Here is a 24696-nt window from a genome sequence, read left to right on the forward strand (position 1 = left end):
TGAACATGTCCCAGTTGCTTTGAGCATACCCTCGCGGGGAGGGAGATTGTTGCAAGTAATTTACCGAATGTATAATTTGGGTTTATTTTATATTGAACCTAAGTAAATGGGGCTAAAATTGTTTGCTCCGTCCAAAACACAAACAAAATTTTAAATAAAATAAAAAAAACATTTTTTCTTAAATATTTACTATTTTTCCCTGCAATTTATATTTTTAGTACTCTATGGTTATTCACACCAATTATTTAAATATAATTATATTACTCTTTCCGTCCCTATATGTAAGCATCTTTTATTTTTTTTTTCACATTTCTTAAGAACAGTTGTGAAGGCACTTAGTGTGTCTATTTTGTGTGTTAATATTACCAAATTGTCATTTGTTTGTATGTGTATTAAATTTGACTTTGTATATTTCAAGACAAGTTAGTAATATTAATTATGGGTATGTTTAGGAAAAAATAATAAATGCATCTAGTAGTTTGAAAATGGGTTTATATTTAAGAACAAATTTTTAGTCAAATGAGGGTTTATATATAGAGACAAAGTGCATATAATAGTATCAAAATACCTTAAATTTTAGGCTTAACTACATTTTTCAACTCCAGTTTCACTATAATTTAGATACGGTGAAACTGGAGTTGAAACTAACTTTTTAAATGAGGTTTCTTATAAATTCTTGAGTGTTGATCACCTCTTATAATCAAAGTGTATGCTATGTCGTTTAAAATATGGTAAATAACCATTTTTAAGTACAAAAATTCGATGGAGGATCAAAACTGGATAATTTTAATATAGGGGATGGATCATCTCCGTAAGTAAGTGAAAATAGGGGGACTAAAACTGTTATTAAGTTAAAAAAATTCATTGATTGTTTTTAAATTTTCATTGTAATGACTAAAACACTCAAAATGTAATTGAAAAACGAGATAATTTTTCATGGAAAAAGTCAAAAATATCTTAAACTTTAAAATAAAAATATTAAAAGTATATTATATTTGTATCAAAAAGCCTTAATTTTTTTCATTGGCTGTTTCACAAATTTTCATTGAAATGAGTACTCAGAATATACTTGGAAAAATAAAAAGTAAACATGCATTCTTTCACGGAAAAAAATAAAAAATATCTTAAACTTTTAAAATAAAATAAAAAATAAAAAGTTAAACCCGTTTGCTTGAAGAACGTCCGGGTCTAAAAAAGGGAATGGTGTGCGGTCTCGCTTTCTTGCGATCCAAGATACCAAATCATAAACTGAAACTTGGTTAATAGAATTGCTTGCTTGTGGTATTTGTCACCGACCCAATCCACTTATAGTAGTTGTTTTTAACTTTTAATACTAACAAATCAAAAATAGTAGTTTTGATAAAATAATAAATTATTGAGCAAGTTACATGAGGACACGTGAGGAAGAAGACAAAATAAATGTAAATATAGAAATAGTATAACTGCCCTATTCCCCATATTGCATCTTTGTGCTGGTGCCGCCATTCATTCTCAAAACAACCAGCGCCCCTCTGTGCACCGCCCATCGCAAACTCCCATTCCCTGTTTCATCAAACCATTTTCTGGTTAGTTATCTCTCTTTCTCTTATTCCTATAACTACTTTCACTCACACTCACACTTTCTCATCATGTCTCAAAACTACTACTTATAATAAACCTCCAAATTCAAAATCTTAGCTTATCTTATTTATTACTAGTTATTACCGAATCCTTTAAAATTAAAACCTAACCATTTATTTCTTTTCGTACGCGCCAAGTTTGATTTCCATTACTATAAATAACACACGCACTCTTTTATTTCTTTTCTAATTCCACTTTTCAACTAAAGAAAAGAATATTCACTATGGAATTCCAAGAGGAATGGGATCATGATGCCAGCATCGGTGAAGACTCCTCCACCGTTTCCGACTGCGAAAGCGGTGTTTCCGCCACCACCACCGGCGAAGAACAACGACAACGACGACAAAATTCTGATTCCTTTTTAGTTAGGTTAGGAGAAGGTGACTCTGTTTACGACCTACTAAAGACGAGGTTTCTTCATGGCTTGGGTGCTCTCTCGAGCAAAGCTGAGATTCTTGCTATTCAAAGAAACGCGTGTTCTGACGCCGTTTCACAGGCGCGGCTTCGATCCTTTCTTTTTTATGCAGAAGCTGTTTCGAAACTTCGCGGTGGAGATTCGAATGTGAAATATGCTTGGTATGGAGCTACTGGTGAGAATGACGTTAGAGGCATTCTATCAAACGGTTTCAGTCATGTCCATGGGAATAGCATCTGTCTCTCTCCAGATGATTCTCCTCTTCAAAGGTTAGTTCTTTAATCTCCAATGTTAATTTGAATTTAGGTTAGTTTGAATAGCATAAGTAATTATCATATATGTGATTATGTTCTATGTTAAATTGTTTAGATAAGTTATAAGTTATTTCATAAGCTATTCCAACCGGGTTATAGAAATAAGGCAACATTCCATAAGGTCTCTCGAAATGTCTAGTGTATGTTTGGTTCCACTCTTAGAATTGATTTTGCCATTTTGGTTGCTATTGAGTATAATTAATTGATTCTACTTGAAGCTAGGATTTGTAACTTTTAATTCTAGAATTGATTTTCGCAAATCTTTATAGTTCAACTCACTTTTACATGAATGTATCCAAACACATACCACTTTTAGTCAGAAACGAAAATCAATTCTACAAAATCAATTCTCACACTGCACAGCTAAACACATGCTTAGTGTATGTTTGGTTTCACTTCTAGAGGGATCAAAATTGGATTCTAGCAATGTAGAACTGATTTTCACATGTTTGATGGCTCTCGAGTAGAATTGACTTTGCCTCAAGAATTGATTATACTTGAAGCTACAAATTAGAGCTTTTCATTCTAGAATTGATTTTAACACTCAAATATTATTGTTCAACTCACTTTTATATCCAAACATAAAACACTTTATCTTCAACTCACTTTTAGTCAGAATCAATTCACTCAAAATCAATTTTGTTGATGTAGAACCATACATACACTTATTGTTCAATTCACTCACTAATGCTTATATTAGATAAATTCAAATAAATCAAATTAAAAAAGCTACAATTTTTAGTCAAAATAAAACATGTTTCTATGTATATTGATGAGTTTTGAAATTTGTTTTTGTGCAGTGTAAAAAGTTGTGCTGTTGGCAGAGATGGCGTGAGGCATTTGATACTGTGCAGGGTTATTTTGGGAAGAACTGAGATTGTGCAAGCTGACACAAAACAATGTTATCCAAGTTGTGCGGATTATGATTCTGGGGTTGATAGTTTTTCAGCTCCAACTAAGTACATGATTTGGAGTAGTAGAATGAATACTCATGTTTGGCCTGCATATGTTTTAAGCTTCAAGGTTTCTTCTTTGAAAGGTTTGTGTTTGTGCTGTATGTTTTTAACATTTTATTGATTTTTTTTTTCCTTGTTGTTTCATGAATTTAGTCATTGATGTGTTTTTTTTATTGTTTTTTGCAGCGGTTGAGATTGAAGGACATGCGAGACCAACTTCACCTTCGGTGCCTTTTCCGACTTTGATTTCTATGCTTTCCAAGGTTTCGCCACAACTTGATATTGCCCTGATTTGCAAGTTCTACAAAGCTAGAAAGGTAGGTGTTGGTTTTGCTTCCTACTTGCATATTGGTTTAAGAGTCTTGATATTGTTGTTTTGTTTGTTTTTTTCTTTGTTGCTGATCATTTGCTCTATTTCTTGCAGGAAAAGAAGATTTCCCGACATGAATTGATAGAAAAAGTGAGACAAATTGCAGGAGACAAGTTGCTGTTTTCGATCATTAAGTATTATAGAGCCAAGGTACAACTAGTTTCATTCTGATTATTATGATCTCTTTTAATTTTAAGGTTGTATTTGAGGTAGTGATGCTTAAAAAATTGGCAAACATCAGAGACACTATTGTTGTGTAGATTAATATCTATGAATACTATTACTATGTTGGTTCAAATAACATTCTGATCAGTATTCTTATGCATTGGCCTTGTACATTAGAATTCTTAATAATCACTTTTTGAATTACATATTTACTTTTGATTACATATTTACTTTTGTTGGTTTTTTCTTGAGACACTCTAGTCATCTGTCATTGTATTAGAAAATTTTAAAAATAGAAGAAGAATGAACTATTGGAAATACGACATTTGATCCAGATATAAGAAGATGTATGTGGAATATACTGCTATGCTGTTCATACTTGAGGGTTGTTCTGGAAACCCCTAGAAGTGCATCTAGTTTCTCTGTGCAACAGAGCACTGTTTTAAATACCTAGAAATCCCCTAAAAAGACATAGGATGAAGAGTTCAATTCAAAACACTTTGTTATGACTTAAATCCACAACGAGTTCAATTCAAAACACTAGTCTATTAGGTACGAGAGTTTCATAGCTTAAGTACCACATTGAGCATTTTTATATAGTCAAAGTAAGACTCATAAGTAACACACCACATTGAGCCTTTTTATATAGTCAAAGTAAGATTCACCACATTGAGCATTTTTTATATAGTCAAAGTAAGACTCATCATAAGTAACACAGTCATTCTAGCTAGTGTGTCATATCCGTTGGAAAAATCACTCTACTTAGTAAGTCAAAAGGACACAGCTATTGGATGAATAACAGATAGTTAGCATCGTAATCTATAATCTCTTGCAGCAAAAGTATCTTTCTGTTCTTCCCTTTTCTTTTTTTCCTTCGAGCATGTCTGCTATTGTCTATGTAATAATTGATTGCCTATTCTAGATTTAGTCTAATTTGGTGAATTTGTTTCTGTTTCAGAAAAAATCTACAAGTTTTCAGCAAACAAGGTCAAAGAATGGCAACTAGCAACGCAGATAGGATGAGTTCCTTCATGAGCTTTATTTTTGACACACACAAAGCTTTTAGTTTGAGGAGCAATAACTTTAGAAGAATTAGCGCATAGATAGCAAAGAAATTTTCTTTATTTTTCAGTTTACTAGTTGGAATAATGTCCTCAGCATATAAATTTTGTTTTGCCTCTTTTTGACTAAATGATTTTCTTTGGTTGTAAATGCTTCTCAAAAGCAGTAGCTATAACTAATTCAAAATACAATAAGAGGAGTGTTTAAAAGGTAGTAGTGATACACTTGAATGCTAATTCAAAACATAGAACACGACAGTGACACGTCGATAGTAATTTGAGAAAATAAAAGTGATTGAATGTAACCACATTCATCATATTAGATACTAGACACTTTAAATCTAAGATGTTGATGCTGCATAGCTATAGTGCTATATTTTGAGAAAAAGTTGCAGTAGTACCCACTTTGCTTCCTTTTTCTATTGTTGTCCTCTTGCTCGTTGATGGAGGGTGGGGTTATGTCTCCAACGGATAGGGAGTGATAAATTAGTAATTAGTAGTGGACTTGAATTTCCCAACCACTTAGTGAGGCATGTCTCATATTTTGTCTAGAAAATGTATTTGAATAATGCACCCTCCGTAAACAAAACATACGAAAATAAATACTGTTTCCCTTTAAAAAAAAATACTATTTGTTACAAATAATTGTCTGTCTTTAAGGAAGTGCATATTCAACTAGCCGGAAAGAGTTTTATTGTAGCTCCAAAGTAGACGCCAAATGTTCCATTTCGGTCGGGTGATAGTGTTTGGATAGAAAGAATGCGTTTCTTCTTCTCTGAGGGTTGTCTGACTTTTAAACTGGACGAGGTCTTCCCTTTTCTGGTGTGGATCATGTTGGGGGTGTTGATGCTTTGCGATTAGGTTAAATCAGCCTTTTCCTAGCCTAGTATTATACTCGAGTTTTTCCCAGTTCCCGTGTCATTAGGTTATAATGATCCGGGTATATGAAGGCTGACTTATCAATGTAAGAGCCACCAAAGGAGGTTCAGTTTTACTCAGCCTAGGTGATGAGCATTTTCATTGAAATACTAAATTTTTGTTTGCAAAAGTAGTAAATTGAGTTACTGATTTCAGCGATATTATATTGATCAACAAAATTTATAATCTTAAAGTTGCAAGTTCATAAAGTGATAATTTAAGAGTAAACAAAGTAAGCGATAGAAAATTATACAAAACGAAATATAATGTGTGTGAGCGTGGATGTGCATTTTCCTTATTAATGTAGTTGTAGTTTCACTATGTTGGTAGTAATTCCTTAGTAAAGATATTCTAAGCTCCTTCCCTAAGTAACAATTCCTTGATTAGATAACGAAGGATCTGATAGTAAGATGGTGATTAAAAAGGAATCAATGCATCAAACTCTATTCCTAGTAACAAAATTCATTAGGCAATCCAATTCAAATATAAACTTAGAAAATATTTTTCAATCAAACTCTAAATCACAAATCAAGATATGAGTAATCAAAACTTATCAAGCATTAGGAACATAAGAGAATCATTGATTCTAGTTTCTCCTCTCCAAAATTCCTCCTTTTTCATCAATCCATCATTTATAGGGTTCTACTTAAAGAGTAACTTCTTTATTTAGAATTCTTAAAGTGTATCCTTAAGACACTAGTTAATAAGATCTATATTATAATAGTAAATTAAGCAATCTTGTCTGTAAAATCAAATTCAACTGACAATGTTGTAATTGTACGCAGTATAAACATTTTTTGTGATTACTTGGATTCAAACCCATAATTCCGTGTGTAAGAGTTCTCACTTGGTGTATATCACTCCAAGCACATATCCAATAAATTATTTGAGCATTTTTGATACTCAAGCGTGTCGGACCAGTGGCTTACCTGTTAGCTTTACCCCCAGCTATGTCAGGATTACATGATGTGTTTCATGTATCTCAATTGAAGAAGTATATTCCGGATCCTTTCCAGCCAGTTGAACTAGACTCCATAGAATTGAAGTCGGATTTGACATTTCAGCCGGAACCAGAGAGGATAGTAGACCGGGATGTCAAATCCCTCAGGAACAAAAAGATTCCTATAGTGAAAGTAGTATGGAAGGGTTCGCCAGATGGTGAAGCTACATGGGAACTTGAATCGGAGATGTTGAACCAGTATCCGCATTTGTTTTCAGGTCCAGTAACCTTTTTCTTGAGGGAAAAAAAAATTAGCGTTGCAGTATTATTATCCTCTAAATTAAGGATTTATTTTAAGGTGCTTGTTATGAAACCCTCGATTTATTTATGAGAAATGCTAAAGAGTACCTTAGAGCATTGGTTAAGAAAATGTAAAAATAAAAATATTACATTAAAAAATGGTGACAAATAATAAATTTAATTTTTTTTAAAAGTTAAAATATTGTAAATCTAATATAAATTTACTACTTTTGATTTCTTTATCAACTTTAGCCAACTCAATTCAGCCAGACTAATAAATTACATATCCTTCTCCCCGTGCTTTTTCTCAAGCATATTCATTGATCCCAGCATATACATAATCGTAATTCATACATATATTTAAAAATTGTTTAAATGATGAGTGTCCTTGTTGAGACCACCTTGGCATGACATCAAAGAGAATGATGCATTAGAGGTTGTAAACCATCCGACAAAATTGCCAAGTGGATGGTTAACATCACACAGCACTCTAAGCAGTGCTATCCACCTCAACCTAGCTATCTCATACCACCCAAATTCATATGATCTTTCTGTATTCTTTTGAATGAATTAGCCACTTTCATTGTTCTAACTGTTCAACGTTAATTACGGGCTTAAACTAATGTTTTGGAATGATTTTCTAACAAAATATACGTGAACATGCCCAACATATATATATATATATATAAGCTAGGAAATTCATTTATGAAGATATATAGATTATTACACTAATGTAACATTTTGATAATGTTACACCACTTAACAATATCTTAAATTATAAGAAAAAATATCTGCATGTGAACACAGTATTTTTGTATGCATTTGTCCTCCATATTCCCATAAACAAAAACCCAATATACTTTTTTTTAGGGGAAAAACCCCAATATATCGTGTTTCCTCCTATTTGACAAATATAATAAGAAGAAATTTTAGGTACCCTTAATTATATTTGGTTGGGTGTTGGTACTTTGTAGGTAAAATTATTTAAACTTATATTCATTTTAAAATAACTACATAAAAAAATGCCATGACATTAAATTATTAGATGATGAGTATGTATCTGATAAAACTCCAAAATATTGGCAACAAGGCAACTTAGAATATTGGGTTTTTGTTTGTGGGGATATCTATCGGAAACAAGGCAACTTGTATTATTTTTATGCATGTGTATGCAAATCTCACTCTAGTCTCTATTGATGTGTCCTATATATGCACATAGAATGTTGACCTTGTAATACTTGTGGAATAAGTTAATTGCATATATGTGCCCAACTTAATATTTCTTTTAAAATAATAGTCGCGAGATATTTGATGATGTGTCACAATCGAGAGGATATACAATGTTATTTGTGGTCTAATGAGATTTTAAAGCTCATCGTGCTGCTTGGAGAAGGCAATAATAAGCACTAGTGTTTTCATAATTTTGTTTATATCAAAACTTATTTTCATTGTAATTAACAACCTATAAATTACCAGAAGTCTAGAACTAGTGTTAAAGAAAGACATCAAACAATTTCAATTAGAATCCTAGATATTATATGAAGGAGATTACTAGGCAGGGTGGTTCAGTGGCGGAGCCACGTGAGGACTGGGTATGGCCATGGCCTACCCATTAAATTTGGGAAATTACTATAATACCCTTGCATTAATTTTAATATTACAAATATGCCACTGGTCCCTCTCTAACTCTCATTGCTCCTTTCTCATGTGTAAGTTGAGATAACTAAACCATATGTTTTCCTCTGAATGAATTATTATTTGAGGTTGAAGTTGTGTTGAAGGAATATGAGTATATGATAAAAATGCAGGTCTATACATACATGAGGGAGAAACTATGTTCTTTGATTCAATGAAAGAGAAGGCTTCTCGATAAAGTCAAACAGAAGTATTTTGTAAAATTTATAGGATTCATATCTCTTCTTTTCTTATTGTTTGTTCATCAGAGCATTAAATTGTTTTGCACTATAAAGAGTCTTACTACATCAGTAACATAATGAGAAGTATCTTAATTACTTTTTCACTGTTATTGAAATTGATTTTCCTAATAAAAAAATTCATCATCATCTCCATTTGAAATTATTTTCCCAATTACTTCTTCATTTGGATATTAACATGTTATTGTATAGTATCTTCGTCCCATTGTGTCGATGTATTCATTCATCATTTTGACGGCCATCCCAAACTTTTTGGTCTGGCTCCGCCACTGGGTGGTTGCTACTCTTCAAGATTTTATATTGAATCGAAATAAGAATGTGTATACCTTTAGATTCAATAGAACCAAAAGATAAAGCGAGGCAAACTTCTCTCTTTCTCATCTATGTTTTTTGGTCACGGATTAACTGTTTAAGAGAGTAATAACTAAATAGTTAAACGGCGAAAGACATGAGTATAATATAGAATGACTCTACCCATAATAGATCATTAAAAAAAATAAAGTCTAGCATATATTAATCAATTAAATAATGTTAATTTGATAATATTCGATCATATAGTAAATAAAAATAGACTAGTGAGAGAAATTTAGAGAAAAAAATGGTAAATTTGTCGTCACTAAATGTGATGAGGTAATTCATTGTCATCGCTAACATGAGGATATCAATATTGAAAAAATGAATTTACAACCATATAGTATAGTGTGAGCTACCATATTGCAAAAAATATATTCACAATACTCATGATATCTCTAACATGAGGATCATACTGCTTCCGTTATTAAAATACACATTATTAAAATATTATTAGTAGTTAAAAGTGATAAATATTATGTGATTGATGAAATATTCAATATCCTTATTTTTCGATTTTATTTAAAATTATGTGACTCTCACACAGTTAAAACATTTTATGTGGGGTTCTTTATTAGTCCTTGACACGATAAAGTGTGTCTTTTATAGGATGCACCATTGAGTTCTCCAAACAGCACTCTTTAAAATTGAAAGCTGTTAATGAAGTAACGATCTCCCATATGGTCCTTTTTTCTTTTCTTTTCTAGTTGATATATGTTTGTAATTAAAATGAAATAAATTGTGAGATTTTAACATAAGTTCTTTTAAAAAAAATACAAAATGTTCTTTAAAGTTTTACTATTGAAAAGAAAAAAATGAGTGAATTACATCAAAGTGGTGTGGGATGATGGAACTCACTTAAGTTACCTTAACCATAAAGGATTGTACCATTAGAGATGCTTGTAGCATACAACTAAAGAAACTCTTTTGCTATAAATGGTGAAATGAAGTCTTTTAATTTTCCTGCCGTATTCAAAAGACTTCTGCTTAAATATTTAAGCCAAAAAATTTAATGCCATATTGGATTTAAATGGAAATAATTGAGAATTCCTGCTATCTCAGTTTTCAGCCGACCAATTACAACTTTCCAATAAAGACATAAAAAGCAACAATATTGTTGAACCACAAAGCCAAAAAATAAAAACAGGCTAATATGTCATATAGTGAGCACAACTACTAGGTTTCTTACCCAAATTTAGTGGGATTTCTGATTCTATCCTCAAGCTAAGCAAGTTGTCATGATGCTTTACTTTCCTCATACGTTCATCGTCATTATCAATCACTTGTATTATGTGGCACCAAAATAGTGACCTAAAACAAAGCAAACAATGCAGTTAATAACACGTCTTAGAATCATCCCTTTGTTGCTCATAATCCGTGAACGTCATTGCCTTTTCAATTTTCACTTATTAAGGATACTCCATCGTCCATTTATTCATTTATTCATTCATGTTATAGCCGTTTATATTTATATTATCTATCATAATAGTAATAATCCACCGTCCTTGTACTCTACCATGCCTACATATTTGTCTCTTCCACTTGTGTATATCTATCATTAATAAATTCCCCTAAGAAAGATCTTAATTGTTACAATTAATCGATGTCAATGAAGTGAATTATGTGGTCCAAATACGTGGTTGATGCATAATCAATAATTTTCAACCAGCTATGATATTTATTGATTGATTTCGCCGTTGATGAACACCCTAGGACCAAGCTAGTAGCACTTCCATCATATCCATGGTCCATCCAATTTTTATTAATTTTCTCTAAAATTTAATCAACCGTTCTAGATATAGTTCTAGTTTCTAGAAACAAAGATAGGTAATGACTGCATAACAACCTACAGCGTACACGTGTCATACAGAACGAAAACCTTGTTTCACCTCCACGTGTCAATATCGTAACACGTGATACGTGTTAACGAAGCAAGCATGAAAATATACATTCATAATTTCACACACCACCTACAAAAAAATAAAAATGACCTTTTTTTTTCTTTCTAATCCCTTCTATTTAAATTTGAGTTTGAGCGCCGAAGTAGACGATTTATTTAAGCTCACACACACCAAACTTCACCAAAATAAGCATATTACCTTACCCAATTGGTTATTGTCACATTTCTCTCTTTTTTCTTTTTATGCACGTAAATATAAGAAAAGTGTTACAATAAATTATTTAACACATTCCAAAACATTATTTTTTATAAACTAAAACTTATATGAATCTCACAAAGTAATATATTATCAAACCTATTTGAATTCAATAAATATGATTTGATGTAATTGTGGTTTTAGACATGTATTCAATCAAACCATAATGAATAAATATTTATAGATATTTTATAAAGAGTAATGATATTTGTAAGTATGATACAAAGTTGTTCTCATCAAATAATTATAGAAATACAATTTCTCTTCTGAAAACTATCTATAAAAAGACACTATAAAGTGATTTGATGTAGTTCACAAATCTTAGCTAATTTGCTAAAATTGTCAAGTTGAACGTCTTGATCAATTTCCAACTCCTCTATTTATATACAAGAGTGAGTTTTTAATAATTATTGTAGTTTCGTCAAAAAAAATATCTAATGTAGTTTATTAAAAAATACAAATTAAAATCAATAAAAAGAGTGTTTATAATATATTGAAATTTGTTTTTTTTATAATATAATGAAATCTGTTTAGACCCCTCTCAAAACAAAATCCTTTTTTATTTTATAAAATTCTTAGCTATATTCGAAATATATATATATAAAGCAGCAAAGAAAATAAAAATCTTGAACCACCACTAATTTGATCACATCCTATATATCCCAACCCACAACCTCTCCACACACTTTTCCTTTATTTTTGAACCAAACTCTTTTCCTTTATCTCCCTTTCCTTTTCTCAATAGTTGTGATAACACAAAAAAATAAATAAAGCCAACGGAATCGCGTTTCAAAAGCTGAAAACAAATAACAAAAGCATAAGCTATCATGATTGAGGTGGAAACGATGCAGCCGCAACTACAGAGAGATCAAGGAGAAGCTTCTTTTTCCGCTTCTTCTCATAATCACAATCACGTTTCTCCTTCTCCCAGTTTCAGCAGTTACTCGTCGGAAACACTCGCTGAAATCGCCGCTAGAGTCATCGATGAGCTCCGGTGGGACCCTCATTCCGACGAAGACGCGCTTTATCAACCTTGGGAAAATGACAACAAATTAACGACTCAAAACGACGACTCCACTAAGCAAAACGACAACGAAGAAGACGAGGATAGTGAATTTGAGTTTGCGGTGGTTTCGACGGATTCAACGAATTTCTCAGTGGTTTCCGCTGATGACATTTTCTACAACGGTCAGATCAAACCTTTGTATTATCCGGTCTTCGATCAAAATCTACTAAACGACGATGATGACGGTGTCGTTTCTTCCGTTTCGCCGGTTCCGAACGAAACAACAACACGACGTCGTTTACCGTTAAGAACGCTGATGTTCGAAGAAAGCAGCGAAGCTACGGCGTCGTGTTCATCTTCAACCGATGAGAGTGTGGACCTGGAAGGTGTAGCGGAAGGGAGCTACTGCGTGTGGAACCCTAATTCGGTTGGAATTGAGCGAAAAAAGAGTAGTTCCACAGGTTCAGGATCGAAGCGGTGGAAGCTACGGAACTTGCTTTTGAGGAGTCATAGCGATGGGAAGGATAAACAACCGGTGATGTTTCAGATTCCGAAAACGACGGCGAGTAAAGTGTCGCCGGCGGTGGAGAATGACGGTGGAAAGAATCAGAGTAAGAGGAAATCGTTTTTGCCTTACAAGCCTGAATTGGTTGGACTTTTCTCTAATGTTAATGGGCTTGGTCGGAATTTGAACCCGTTTTGATTTTTCGACCCGAATTAAACATTATCAGTATTATTTTTTTAATTATTTAATCATAGTCTTTTTTTTTTTTTTTTTGAGGAACTTTAATCATCGTCTATCATGTGTGTTTGTAAGTTATCATATCTATGTTTTGTATCGCGGTGAATTTATCAAAATTACAACGATTTTGTTAAAATCACTGCTAATCCAAACATGAATTTAGTCTATTTAGTTTTTGGGGGAAATGTATTATATGTAATTGAAGAGTTTGAGATGTAGTATTTATTCTTTTTTCTGTAAATTAATTGAAATTTTAAATATATTTTTTTAAGTCAGATATCAAACTTCTATTAGGTATGATTTGTTTAAACAAGTTTCTGGTAGGTTTTGTTTGTATATGAATTTTGAATTAGTGTGTTGGTGGATTGTTTCTACTATAAATTAAGATGACAAAGTATATGTTAGGTTGCTTTTAGGCTACAATGTGTGTATATAATCTAATATAAAATAGCAGTGTTGATTAATTAATTGATTATGTTCGAAAGTCAGCATCAGATTGTGATTTGCAATTTTGGCGATTAAGTTAGGATAATGAAGAAAGATTAATGCGTGTGTACTAATTATGGAGCTAGCGCCTTCATCTCTAACCTTTTGCACTGCAAATGTTAAATGTGTGCTAATTATGCAGCGCCTAAGTTTGACAGATTCATTTTTGCACTATCGTGTGGGTCTATCTTACGCGGTTAACCTCTTATTTTAGATTAGAAGATTATTATGCTAAAGATAAATAAATTAGTCTTTGGTAGATAAATCATCTTGGAATCGTGTACTGTTGGACAAATAAATAGATATCTTGTACTACTTATTATTTAATTAGCAGGCTGATGTATACTTAATATGAATAAAATGTATATAATAATTACTTTTTTAATTTGTGATAATTGAATTTTTATTTGTAGAATTTAATCACATGGCGCTATTATCATTTTAGATCCATATCTTTAGCTGTAAAAGAAAAGACCTTTTTTTCTTTAAATTTTTGTTCAAAAATCAAAACCTCACGAATTTTCAACCTAAGACGAATTTAGGAAGGGTTACGTTTAAACAAACAAATGCTGAAGAGAGTTGGTAGATATAGATACATTATTATTGAAGAAAATTACAAGATCTCAAAAAAGTGATATTTGTCTTTTATAGCAGCAGCAATATTGATCATTAAATTCCACAATTTTCACCAAAGAAGGATTAAAGGAAGATTTGGGGGAGCTTATCCCTTCTAGAAATCAAGTTGAACACTTTGGACTTGTCCTCTCGATTTGGCCCCTCCACTAATATCATTACCTATATTCACACTCCTTTGAAATTTAAGTGTTAAAAATTTCAGGAAAAAAATCTCATTCCCACTTGTCTAGACTCTAGAAAGCTGAAATTTCATTACTATCTAGAAGTAAAAACAATGAAGAAAAAATGTGAATATTCTACATCATGCTTAATTACGTAGTTTTGGTAATCCTAATAACATACTATTGGAAATAACTCACACATGCACACACACAATACCTTGGCAAACCTCGATGACATCATTTCAAAGTCTTTTATTGGATATCATTTGTAAGTAGATATTTCAAAATACATACGCGGAAATAATTAAAATGTTGAAGATAATAAAAATGTATTTTATGTGGAAATTCGGCAGTGCTAACTTGAATTTTATAAATTTGTCAACAAAAACAAAACTTGAATTTTATAAAATAAATAAGCTTGATTTAAAGTCTTGTAGGAATTTACCTTGTTTGTAAAATCTAATTTTGTAAAACAGATTTCACATAATCACATTATCAGGAATTTACACAATGTTCATTTTAATCAGATGATTTGATATTTTGATACTAGATACAATGAAGTTGAAATGTCAATAATTGTATATTTGTAAACAAATATTAGTAACTAATTATTATATTAGTGTTCCTCTTTTCTATTAGAGTATGAATTCCTATCTTTTAATTTTTCAACCTCTTCTAACATTTAGTTCAAACGAGTTGATCTAACCAATTCTCGGTTGCGACCAAAATTGGTTCACTGTGTGTTTTAATAACTACAAAATTTTCAAATTTTCTTTAACAATGATGATGCTATGATTTAGTTTTCCTAGTGACAAATTAAACTTTTTATGTAGAACATTAGATAGCAGCAGATCAAGACTTTATCGCCCAAAACAAATCGAAGAAATAACGAAGCAATGTCATTTGTTTGTTGTATCAATTCCCTCCAATTTTACCCAATTTATGCGGTGGCCTGATTTGGACATGTTTTTTTTTTTTTTTTTGAAGAAAATGATTTGGACATGTTATGCGGTCTCATTGTCCCGTCCTTTATGAATTTTTTCATGTCAATCCTAATGCACAAAGCTTACAGCAGGGGCGTCGGAAAACGCATTAAAGTGAAAGTGAAAAGAAAAAAAAAGTTCCATGAAACAGTGGCACTTTCTTTCACTTTTTAGTAGTAGATGCCGCTTAAGAAAATAGACACTAAACCCAAAGGAAAAGGGTTTTGTCTGAAAAAATACTTGTGGCAATATTTTAGTGCAAGATTTTCTTTGTCTTTAATCCTTTTGATTATCATGATTATATGAAGTTTTCTATTGTTTTTCTTAAGTAGCTTAGTAAGATGAAAGAGTGAGAAATCTCAAATTTGAACTCTAACGTCTATATTGTAATATTTCTACTAACTTATCAACTGAATGATGCTTACGAAAGTTTAATTAAAAGATAAAATAAAATTTGATAAAAAATTGTTTTAACCATGTTCGAATTGGTCCTCTATTTACGGCTAGATGAATCATACAACAAAAAAAATGTAATATAAATTAATTATTTAGATTTAGATATATAGGTGAGTTTTGTTCACATAATCACTTAATAATTTTCTGATTTTGATATGGAGCATCAACTTGCAACATGTTTGGGAGTGGGAACAGCCAAATTGTAACTACCCGGAAACAAGGTGACAAATTGTCAATATGTTTTGTCTTCGTTTTTTTCCTATGAAAGACCTACAATATCCACATGAGATGAAATAGACTAATGGGAAATGGAGAAAAATATAAAGAAGAATAGGAAAATGCAAGGCAACAAACAAAGGTGGTTAAAGAAGATTAGTCAACCACTAAAATCAAAATTTTCCTGAATATATTATTTTCCATGAGTAGATAGTGAGACTTGAGGTATCTTCTAAATGGCCAAGTGCAAGGTCATTTTCACATTTTAGTTTTACTTCATTAATTGTGGGATAAGGATTATCAAGACACTGTGAGAAAGTACTCACATCTAGGTGCACTTATTCTTTTCTAATCCGAGTATAGGGAGGGACTTTGTTGTTTTTTTCTTTCATTTCCACATGAAATGATATTACCATGTCATCTCTTTCATTATCCATTAGCTCATGGTTACGCTGGTTCCAACCGATATATTCTATACATTTATTGCAATCAAGATTTTTAATGGTGCCTGTATATTTTGGCCTAGAACATTTTTGTTTTGAAATGTACACTCTATACAAGTTACATGTAATTTAGGGTCGACAAAATGGGTCAGTACGTTTTATTGATCTTGTCTTGTCATCAACCCGTTTGAAAGCGGGACTAAATGGTCCAATTTAAATTGGTGGGTTGAAACTTCCATCATATTCCGCCCCTCATGAAGTAGGCAAGTTCACATGTTGACACGTCAATAAAAAAAAAAATTCTCCATTTTTATCTCATGAAAATAATAGGAGGAAAAATTACTTAGACGTTATGCCCACCATATAATAATATGTTCACGACGTTTGTTGTCTTAAAAGAAAATATGTGTTACAAAGTCATTAGATAAAAGAAAATATGTGTTACAAAGTCATTAGATTTTATATTGGAAAAATATTTGAGTGGTCACAATCATTTAAACACTTTACTTAAAAATATACATACAAAAATATATATTATTTAATTATTTTAAATGTAAATATTATTGAATTCTTTTCTCTTTCTACTATTTTTCAGGTATATGTGTGCCTAAATAGCATGCTCAAATGGTTGTGGTCATCCAAACTTTCTTATTTATATTGATAAGCAAGAGAATGATATTGAAACCTAATTCGATGGGAAAGAATGTCTTGTGTTGTAACTTTGTATTCTTTTTTGTTTGGTGAATTGTTACTCTGGATTCTATTGTTTGTTTAAGACTAACGGATATGCAATAATTTTACTTTGTACTCTATACAAATGACTAGTCGATGGAGTTGGCGGTAAATTTGTAACCATGGAATGCTTTGTACAATAAAGATATAACCAGCACCATGATTCATTGTCGTTTAATTTTTGTTGAACGGAATCTTGATTAAGCGGTGCATCTTAGGGTCATTTATTTAGTGTCCACATTAGGAAATTATGAGTCTGAGAGTCACTTTAAAAATATTTTCTTCAAATTAAAAAAAGTACTCTATTGTTTTGCTCAAGTGTGAGAATGCTAGAAACTTCGTTTCATATTTTGTGGGCTACAATCAATTGTGAGTTTTGATTTTACAAAAACGGATTGATGTTTTAATTCATTCAATGATGCTTAGGCCTGCCAGACGTAATTGATAGTATTGAGCTTTTGAACACCTAATATTGATGTATGTAATCCCCCCTCCCACCTATGTGTTGTGTTTTTCAAAAAATTCACCACGATTTTCAAATTCTAGAATTTGATATGTGTTTTCCAGCCATTTAGAAAGGGATAAAGTAGTCACGTTTCATAATTTTTACACATTTGGATTCTAAAAAATGTCAATTTGACACATCCGAATTTTAGAATCCAAACACTCGTTACATGTTTCGAACTACTCTTGTGACAATGCAATTTCATAAACTTTTTTCTTCCTTTACATGGTTTGGATTCTAAATTTCAAAAATCGGAGGATCTTTTTGGATTTTAAGGGATACGAGAAGCATGGGGAAGGGACTAATTTATCTGAAACTCAACCCAGGCCCAACCACTATGATCTATGATGGATGATACCTAAGGTTATAAGGTTATAAATAGAGAGACTAGGTGCTTTCAGCAAGTAAGTGAGTTCTAATTTCATATTATATCAAGAATGTTTTACATGAGATATGATATTAGAGCTTGTAGGGGAGACCAGGGAACGCCAGAAGAGACAATGAGTTAAAACATTCAGGACCCCTTAGAGACATTGACACCATATTTTCACCAAAATGTTAAGATGTTTGGTATATGAGTCACCTATCTTATATATCCATTTCTCTATTCATAGTCGATGTGAGCTAACTACCAAGTTGAATCATGATTTTAATACCACTTGCCATAAAAAACGAGGAGCGCCAAGAGCAACACTGAGCTAACCCTTTAGACCCTTAAGAGACATTAACACCACATCTTCGCCAAAAAATTTAAGACATTACGTTTACGAATCATCTCTCTTATTTATCCAACATTTTTTTTCATTCATGATAAACGTAGAACCAACCGCTCACACTTGAATTCTAACATGTTAAAGAATGATTCTTGATTTTTGATGAAGGGTATTGAACAATGATTCTATACTCTATAACATAATTTTCCTTTGTATTATATTTTTTTCTTTAAAAAAACATTACAATGGAAATATTTAAAAAAAAAAAAAACTCTACAAATTTTAGTAGGACGGTTTATGTATAAATTTACACTTAATAATACAGATCTTTTTTACGTATAAACAGGTAGGCATGTTTACTTTCTCAATCATTAATGATTAAACTATCATAATTTTTCATTTATAATAACACAAAATAATAATAATAATAAAGAGAATTAACAACAACAACAACAACATAGAGAGAAAAATAAAATATGTAAACCACTTTCACGGTTTTTTAGGAAATAACAAGAATTAGTCTTTGTGATCATACCTAGTTTGCAATGACGTTGCATTACAATACTACCTTCATTTCTTTTTGTTTTATCTTGGTTTTTCGGGTGTCAAACATTGATTACGTTTGAACCTTTTAAACCGGTGATATCTCATTTTTTCTTGGGAAGGGAAAAAATAAGCAAAACCCTTGAGAATCGAGGTCCGGGAGTTGTTTTCGCTACGGGAAGGTGTTAGGCACCCATAACGACTATAGTATCCTATAGGAACCGTCTTTAATTTCTACGTGCGCGCTTTATTTTTAAATGCTATTTGAAAATATTTATTTAAACCTAAGAGTTTCTAAGTGAAGAATTGGAGGGAGAAGAATGTTTTTGGATTTTTATTTTAGTTGAATTGAAGGAATTTTGTTCCTTGCCTACGTACCCGTTTAAGGGATCAAATCCACCGTAGTTCTCTTCCAAAAATGTTTTTGTTTTTGTTGGTTGATTTTAAGTTTGAAAATGGAATTTGAAGAATAAGAGAGAGGCCTTAAAGGCATGAGATTAGGAAATTGTGAGGTTGAATTAGTGATTTGCAAAAGAAGTCAAATATGATTATTGTTCTTTGAAATTTGATTAAGAAAATAAAAGGAAAATTCAATGGGGTTTTGACCCCAAGGTTTATTATGAAAAATGTTTGAGTGAAGTTTGTTCAAGTTTTTTTTTGGGAAAATGATTTTTCTAAGTATAAAGCCTAAACATTCATCTAAACATACAATCCTAAACATACATCTAAACATGCATATTCTAACTATATATTGATGTGTGTGCATGTGTCGGTGCTTGTGTCGGTGTACTTCATTAGAGTCCATTGTCCTTATTACATCATGCCCTAGATACATTCTATGGCCTCTTTGCCAAGAAGTTAAAAGCATGAAAGTAAAATATTACAAAAATTCCTAAATCTTTACATTCTAATTTTGGTACAAATTAAATTGCAAGAAAAAAAAAATAGAGATGAATATGGGATGGAATGGAGATGCTTATGAAATGATGAAACATGAAATGAAAGGAGTTAGTAGCACATGACAATATCAAAGGAAATAAAGCAAGAGAAATGTTAGAACATAAAGGGTAGAAAATGAGTGCAAACAAGGCTAAAATTTGTTCATAGAATGCAAGAACCATATGACCTATAATTCTCACACTCCAATACATTTTTAAAGGTTTAGAATCAAGTCTTGGAATGGGAATTAAGGCAACATGATTTACTTGGCATTTTAAAACAAACTTCAAGCATATTTGCATTATTTATTTACACAAGTAACTTGTAAACTAAGTAACCTATCAAGATTCATACTCATGCATTAATATCAACACAAACAGTAGCTAAAACTCTCTCAAATCAAGTGGCATAAGTCACAAGTGTTCATCAAGCAATTGGGATTGAAATCAAGCAAATTTTCATTCATTTTTAGCACAAAATACCTCAAAATAGTAGGAAAATTAGCCACATTATGTTCACCAATTTTTATTATGTAAAATTACCACTAAGAGGTCACAAAATTATCAAGAAACATTCATGAATTTTTTGGAATTTTTAAAGAATCTTTGATCACAAGAACATGTAAAATTTCACAAGATTCAACAAATGTAATAAGCAATTAAAAAAAGCTACTTATTTTTTTATCCAAATTCAACACATAACAGCATCACAAGGGAGTCAAGAAACTAGTCAAGAACACATGAAAAATTAATTGGAATTTTTAACAAAGTTTCGAAGTATGCAAGGGTGCAAAAAGTGGAAACAGCGCGTAGAATAGCAAAACAAATGGAAAATCACAGAATCTGCAAGGAAAGGCCCAAGTCCAAAGGTCTGGAATGGATTCGGATCATCCAAATACGCCAGAGGCGTTAGATTGATCCGTTCCCTTCAGAACCCTAGATCCAAAGGTCCAGAGCACGGGGAGCATGATACGAAGCCTGTACTAGCGCGCATAGGATTGCAAAGAAGTATATGAACATGAAAACGCGTGAAATACACACAAACTATACGCCTCTCTCTCTCTAAACTTGAAACTAGAGAGAGGAGGTCTGCACATCCCTCTCCTTCTCCGACGAAGAGGCAGGCGTTCCGATCATCTTCTCCGGTCAGCCAGCGCCTCCGTCGCGGCGGCCGGAGAAGTTTTACCTCTTTTCTCAAAATAAAACACAGATTCGGAACCCTTGCTTCTTCCTCTGTTCGAATTCGAGCTTGTTTTTGCGAAAAACTCAAAGCTGAGGCCTAGATCTACTTCCACACAGCAATAGGAACAAGTGTAAGTCGAAAGTTTACCTTCGTTCAAATCGGAGGTGGATTGACGAAGCAAATCCAGAAAACTTCCAGAGCACCAGTGCTCGTACGCTGTTTCGATCTGTATGTGCTTCTTCTTCTCTTTGAACTTGTTCTCTGATCTTGTTTTCGCTGATTCAAGTTCCGAAACAGTTGATGAGTGAATGAATGATGCTCTGGAATTTGGACCTTTTGATTTTGTGTAAAACGGTGCGAATTTATGAATCTGTGAGTGATTTGGTTATGGTTTCTTGATCACAGAATGGGAGGTGTTTGATGAATTTTTGCGGTTGTTGGAGTTTGTTGAGGTGGTTAGTGGTGGTTATCGAATTCTGTTGCGGTGGTTCTGGAAAGTTTGTTACAAATGTTCTTGGTGTTCTTGATGAATATTCATCAAGTTCATCAAGAACTTTGTGTTTTGATCCAAACTTGCAGAGAGAGAAAATGAGGAATTCTGTTTGTGTTGATTTTTTTGGAAAGTGTGAATTCTGATCTTGACTTTGACTGTGATGTGGCTTATATAGCTGATGTGGATGACTGCTGGACCAATAACAAACTGCCATGTGGACATAGACTGTAACTGACTGGACTAATAAAAATCTGACACGTGGCACTGGACTTAACAAACTTTTGGGCTAAATTGCAAATGACTAAAAAATAAAGGACTGAAATGCAAAAGATGACAAAAAGGACTTAAAAATAATTAATAATAAAATTGGTAAAAAACGTAATTTGGAAATAAACGTAAAGTGAAACGATTAAAATTGACAAAACGGACTAAAACGAACCAATGGCCTAAATGAGGTACTTTAAAGTAACCTCTCTCTGCCGAAATTTCGTGTGAAATGACCAAAATGCCCCTAAGGCTAAAACGACTGAAAATGACTCAGATACAAATTTTAAAATGGATTTTTTACAAGAATTTGAAGCAAAGACTCATACAAGCAGAATTAAAAGACTCAGAGACAATTTTCAGGATTTAAACAGGGTTTTGACACATGAAAAGACTAAAATGCCCCTGAGGGCAAAACTGACTCAAAATGACTTCAAATGCAATTTTAAAATGGATTTTGACATAGAATTGGAAGCAAGGACTTATTCAGACTATTTGAAAGGACTCAGACAAAATTTTAAAGATTGAGAGAAATTTGACATAGGAAATGACTAAAATGCCCTTGCATGTAAATTTTGCAAATAACATTGAAATAAAACGCAGAGAAAGATGCAATTGATCAGAGACAGTTCAAATGACTTGTAATACAAGAAAAGAAGAATTGAATTAGTATTTTTAGGTCCAAAATTAGGGTATAACAGCTGCCCCTATTTAAGTTTCTTTGTCCGGAGAGTCAAGAGACGAAGTCTTAGAGTTGACGGGACAAAGATACTTAAATATTAACATTTGCACTGCTTTTGGACATAAAAATACGTTTTCAGGTTTTCAAAGACATGAATGTTATGCAATACTTTGATTATGAATGCAAGACAAACAACTGGAGTCTATGGAACCTGTCATGTCACTGGGGATTCAGATAGACACTGACAGGGTAGACAAACCAGGGATAGAAAATAAGGTACAAGCTGTTCTCTGGGTCGAACTAGCCACTTGACCAAGGAATACAAAACAAAAGATAGGTGCAAGCTGTTCTTGGGATTGAACTTGGCACTTGACCGGAAACATAGACATATAGGCAGATACAAGTTGTTCTTTGGATCGAACTTGACACTTGGTTGAAGATACAAACAGGTAGGCAGACACAAACTGTTCTTTTGGATTGAACTGGCCGTTTGGCTGGAGACATAGACAAGGGGTTGGTACAAGCTGTTTCTTTGGATCGAACTTGCTTGTGGGATTATCACCACGTCATGTGGGAGGGTGCAAACTGTTCTTTTAGATCGAACTTGCCGTTTGACCAAATAACAAAGCATGAGCTGGGTACAAACTGTTCTTCAGATTGAACTTGCCGTTTGACCGATAACAAAGCATATAAGCAGGTACAAGTGGTTCTTTTTTGGATCGAACCTGGCACTTGACCAGTAACAAGATACAAATTGAAAGTCTGGTTTAACAAGATACCGATTGAGGGTAAATTGTCATTGACTTGATTTGAGGGTAGTCATGACCATTTTGGTTGGCCCAAGAGTAAATTGAGAGTGGATTAGCATTGATTTGAATTGAATTGAAAGTTGACATTGGCAGAGAGATTGAAAGTTGAGATTGAGCAGAGACATAGACATAGACATTGGATTGGAGATTTGAAATTGACATTGAGATTGAATTGGCATTAAATTGAAAATTGACATTGACATTTGACATTGACATTGACATTGAAATTGACATTGACATTGACTTTGGATATTGACATTGACATTGAAATTGACATTGACATTGACATTGGATATTGACATTGACATTGACATTGACATTGACATTGGATATTGAAATTGTCATTGAAATTGACATTGGATATTGACATTGGAAATTGTCATTGAAATTGGAATTGAAATTGGAGATTGGAAATTGCTTCGAATTGACATTGAATTGGAATTGGAATTGAGATTGCTTCGAATTTGATAGTTGACATGATTGGATTTGGCAGCTGGTATTGAAATTGAAATTGACAATTGGAATTGAAGTTGAAATTGAGTTTGACAGTTGGAATTGAAACTGAAATTGGCATTGAATTTGACAGTTGCCAGTTGGATATGCAACATGTATGCATGGCATAGCCAGATTATTGGATGTATGAGCACAAAAAATGCATGATTATGCATGTATGAATGCTTGAAATGCATGATTGGCTTGTAATTTGACAGAGAAAGTTTCACAAAGGCAGATAAAACATTGGAAGTTTGGGCACGTAGTGGCTCGTGCTGCAACATATTCACAGGGGAAAACCTCTTTGGAGAGATCGTCGTTGGGAGACGTATCAAGACCATGGCTGAGGGCAATAAAACTTGTAAAGGAAAGGATCCTTGGAAGGTTCTTGGATACAGGTCGCCGTTGCTAGGCGTGTCAGTGCTGGGTAATCATTGGATGTTCGCATCTGTGGTCAATGCTTTTTCAATATTCTTTTCATTTTTCATTCTCAAACCCCATTTTTGCCTGAACCGCCCTTTCGGGTTTTCGATTCACCGGGGAATAGATTCTTTTCATTCCCCCATTTTTGCCTGAATTGCCTTCATAGGTTGTCAATCAGCGGGGTGCTCATTTTTGCCTAAGCCGCCCTTTCGGGTTTTCAACTTAGCGAGCTTTTTATTTTCATTTTTCATTTTCATTCTGTTTTTCCATTCTTGCCATTGACCACAGAT

The 24696-nt window shown here is 32.7% G+C and overlaps 2 protein-coding genes across 2 annotated transcripts; both read left to right on the top strand.

Annotated features, from left to right (window-relative positions):
• The first annotated feature begins 1469 nt into the window (after positions 1-1469).
• On the top strand, positions 1470-5115 carry LOC146940369 (putative inactive poly [ADP-ribose] polymerase SRO2). The gene is made up of 6 exons (XM_085754073.1): positions 1470-1565; positions 1829-2304; positions 3150-3388; positions 3492-3622; positions 3730-3825; positions 4799-5115. Exons 2-6 carry the CDS (start codon positions 1844-1846, stop codon positions 4844-4846), a joined length of 975 nt encoding a protein of 324 aa, XP_085610199.1. The 5' UTR covers positions 1470-1565; positions 1829-1843; the 3' UTR covers positions 4847-5115.
• Positions 5116-12184: 7069 nt separating this feature from the next.
• On the top strand, positions 12185-13523 carry LOC146940370 (uncharacterized). The gene has a single exon (XM_085754074.1). The coding sequence runs from the start codon at positions 12328-12330 to the stop codon at positions 13207-13209; it is 882 nt and encodes a 293-aa protein (XP_085610200.1). The 5' UTR covers positions 12185-12327; the 3' UTR covers positions 13210-13523.
• Positions 13524-24696: the final 11173 nt, after the last annotated feature.

This window comes from Medicago sativa, chromosome 3 (genome assembly GCF_051527215.1).
Source record: "Medicago sativa cultivar Bolivia chromosome 3, Bolivia_mono, whole genome shotgun sequence".
NCBI classification, from domain to species: Eukaryota; Viridiplantae; Streptophyta; class Magnoliopsida; order Fabales; family Fabaceae; genus Medicago; species Medicago sativa.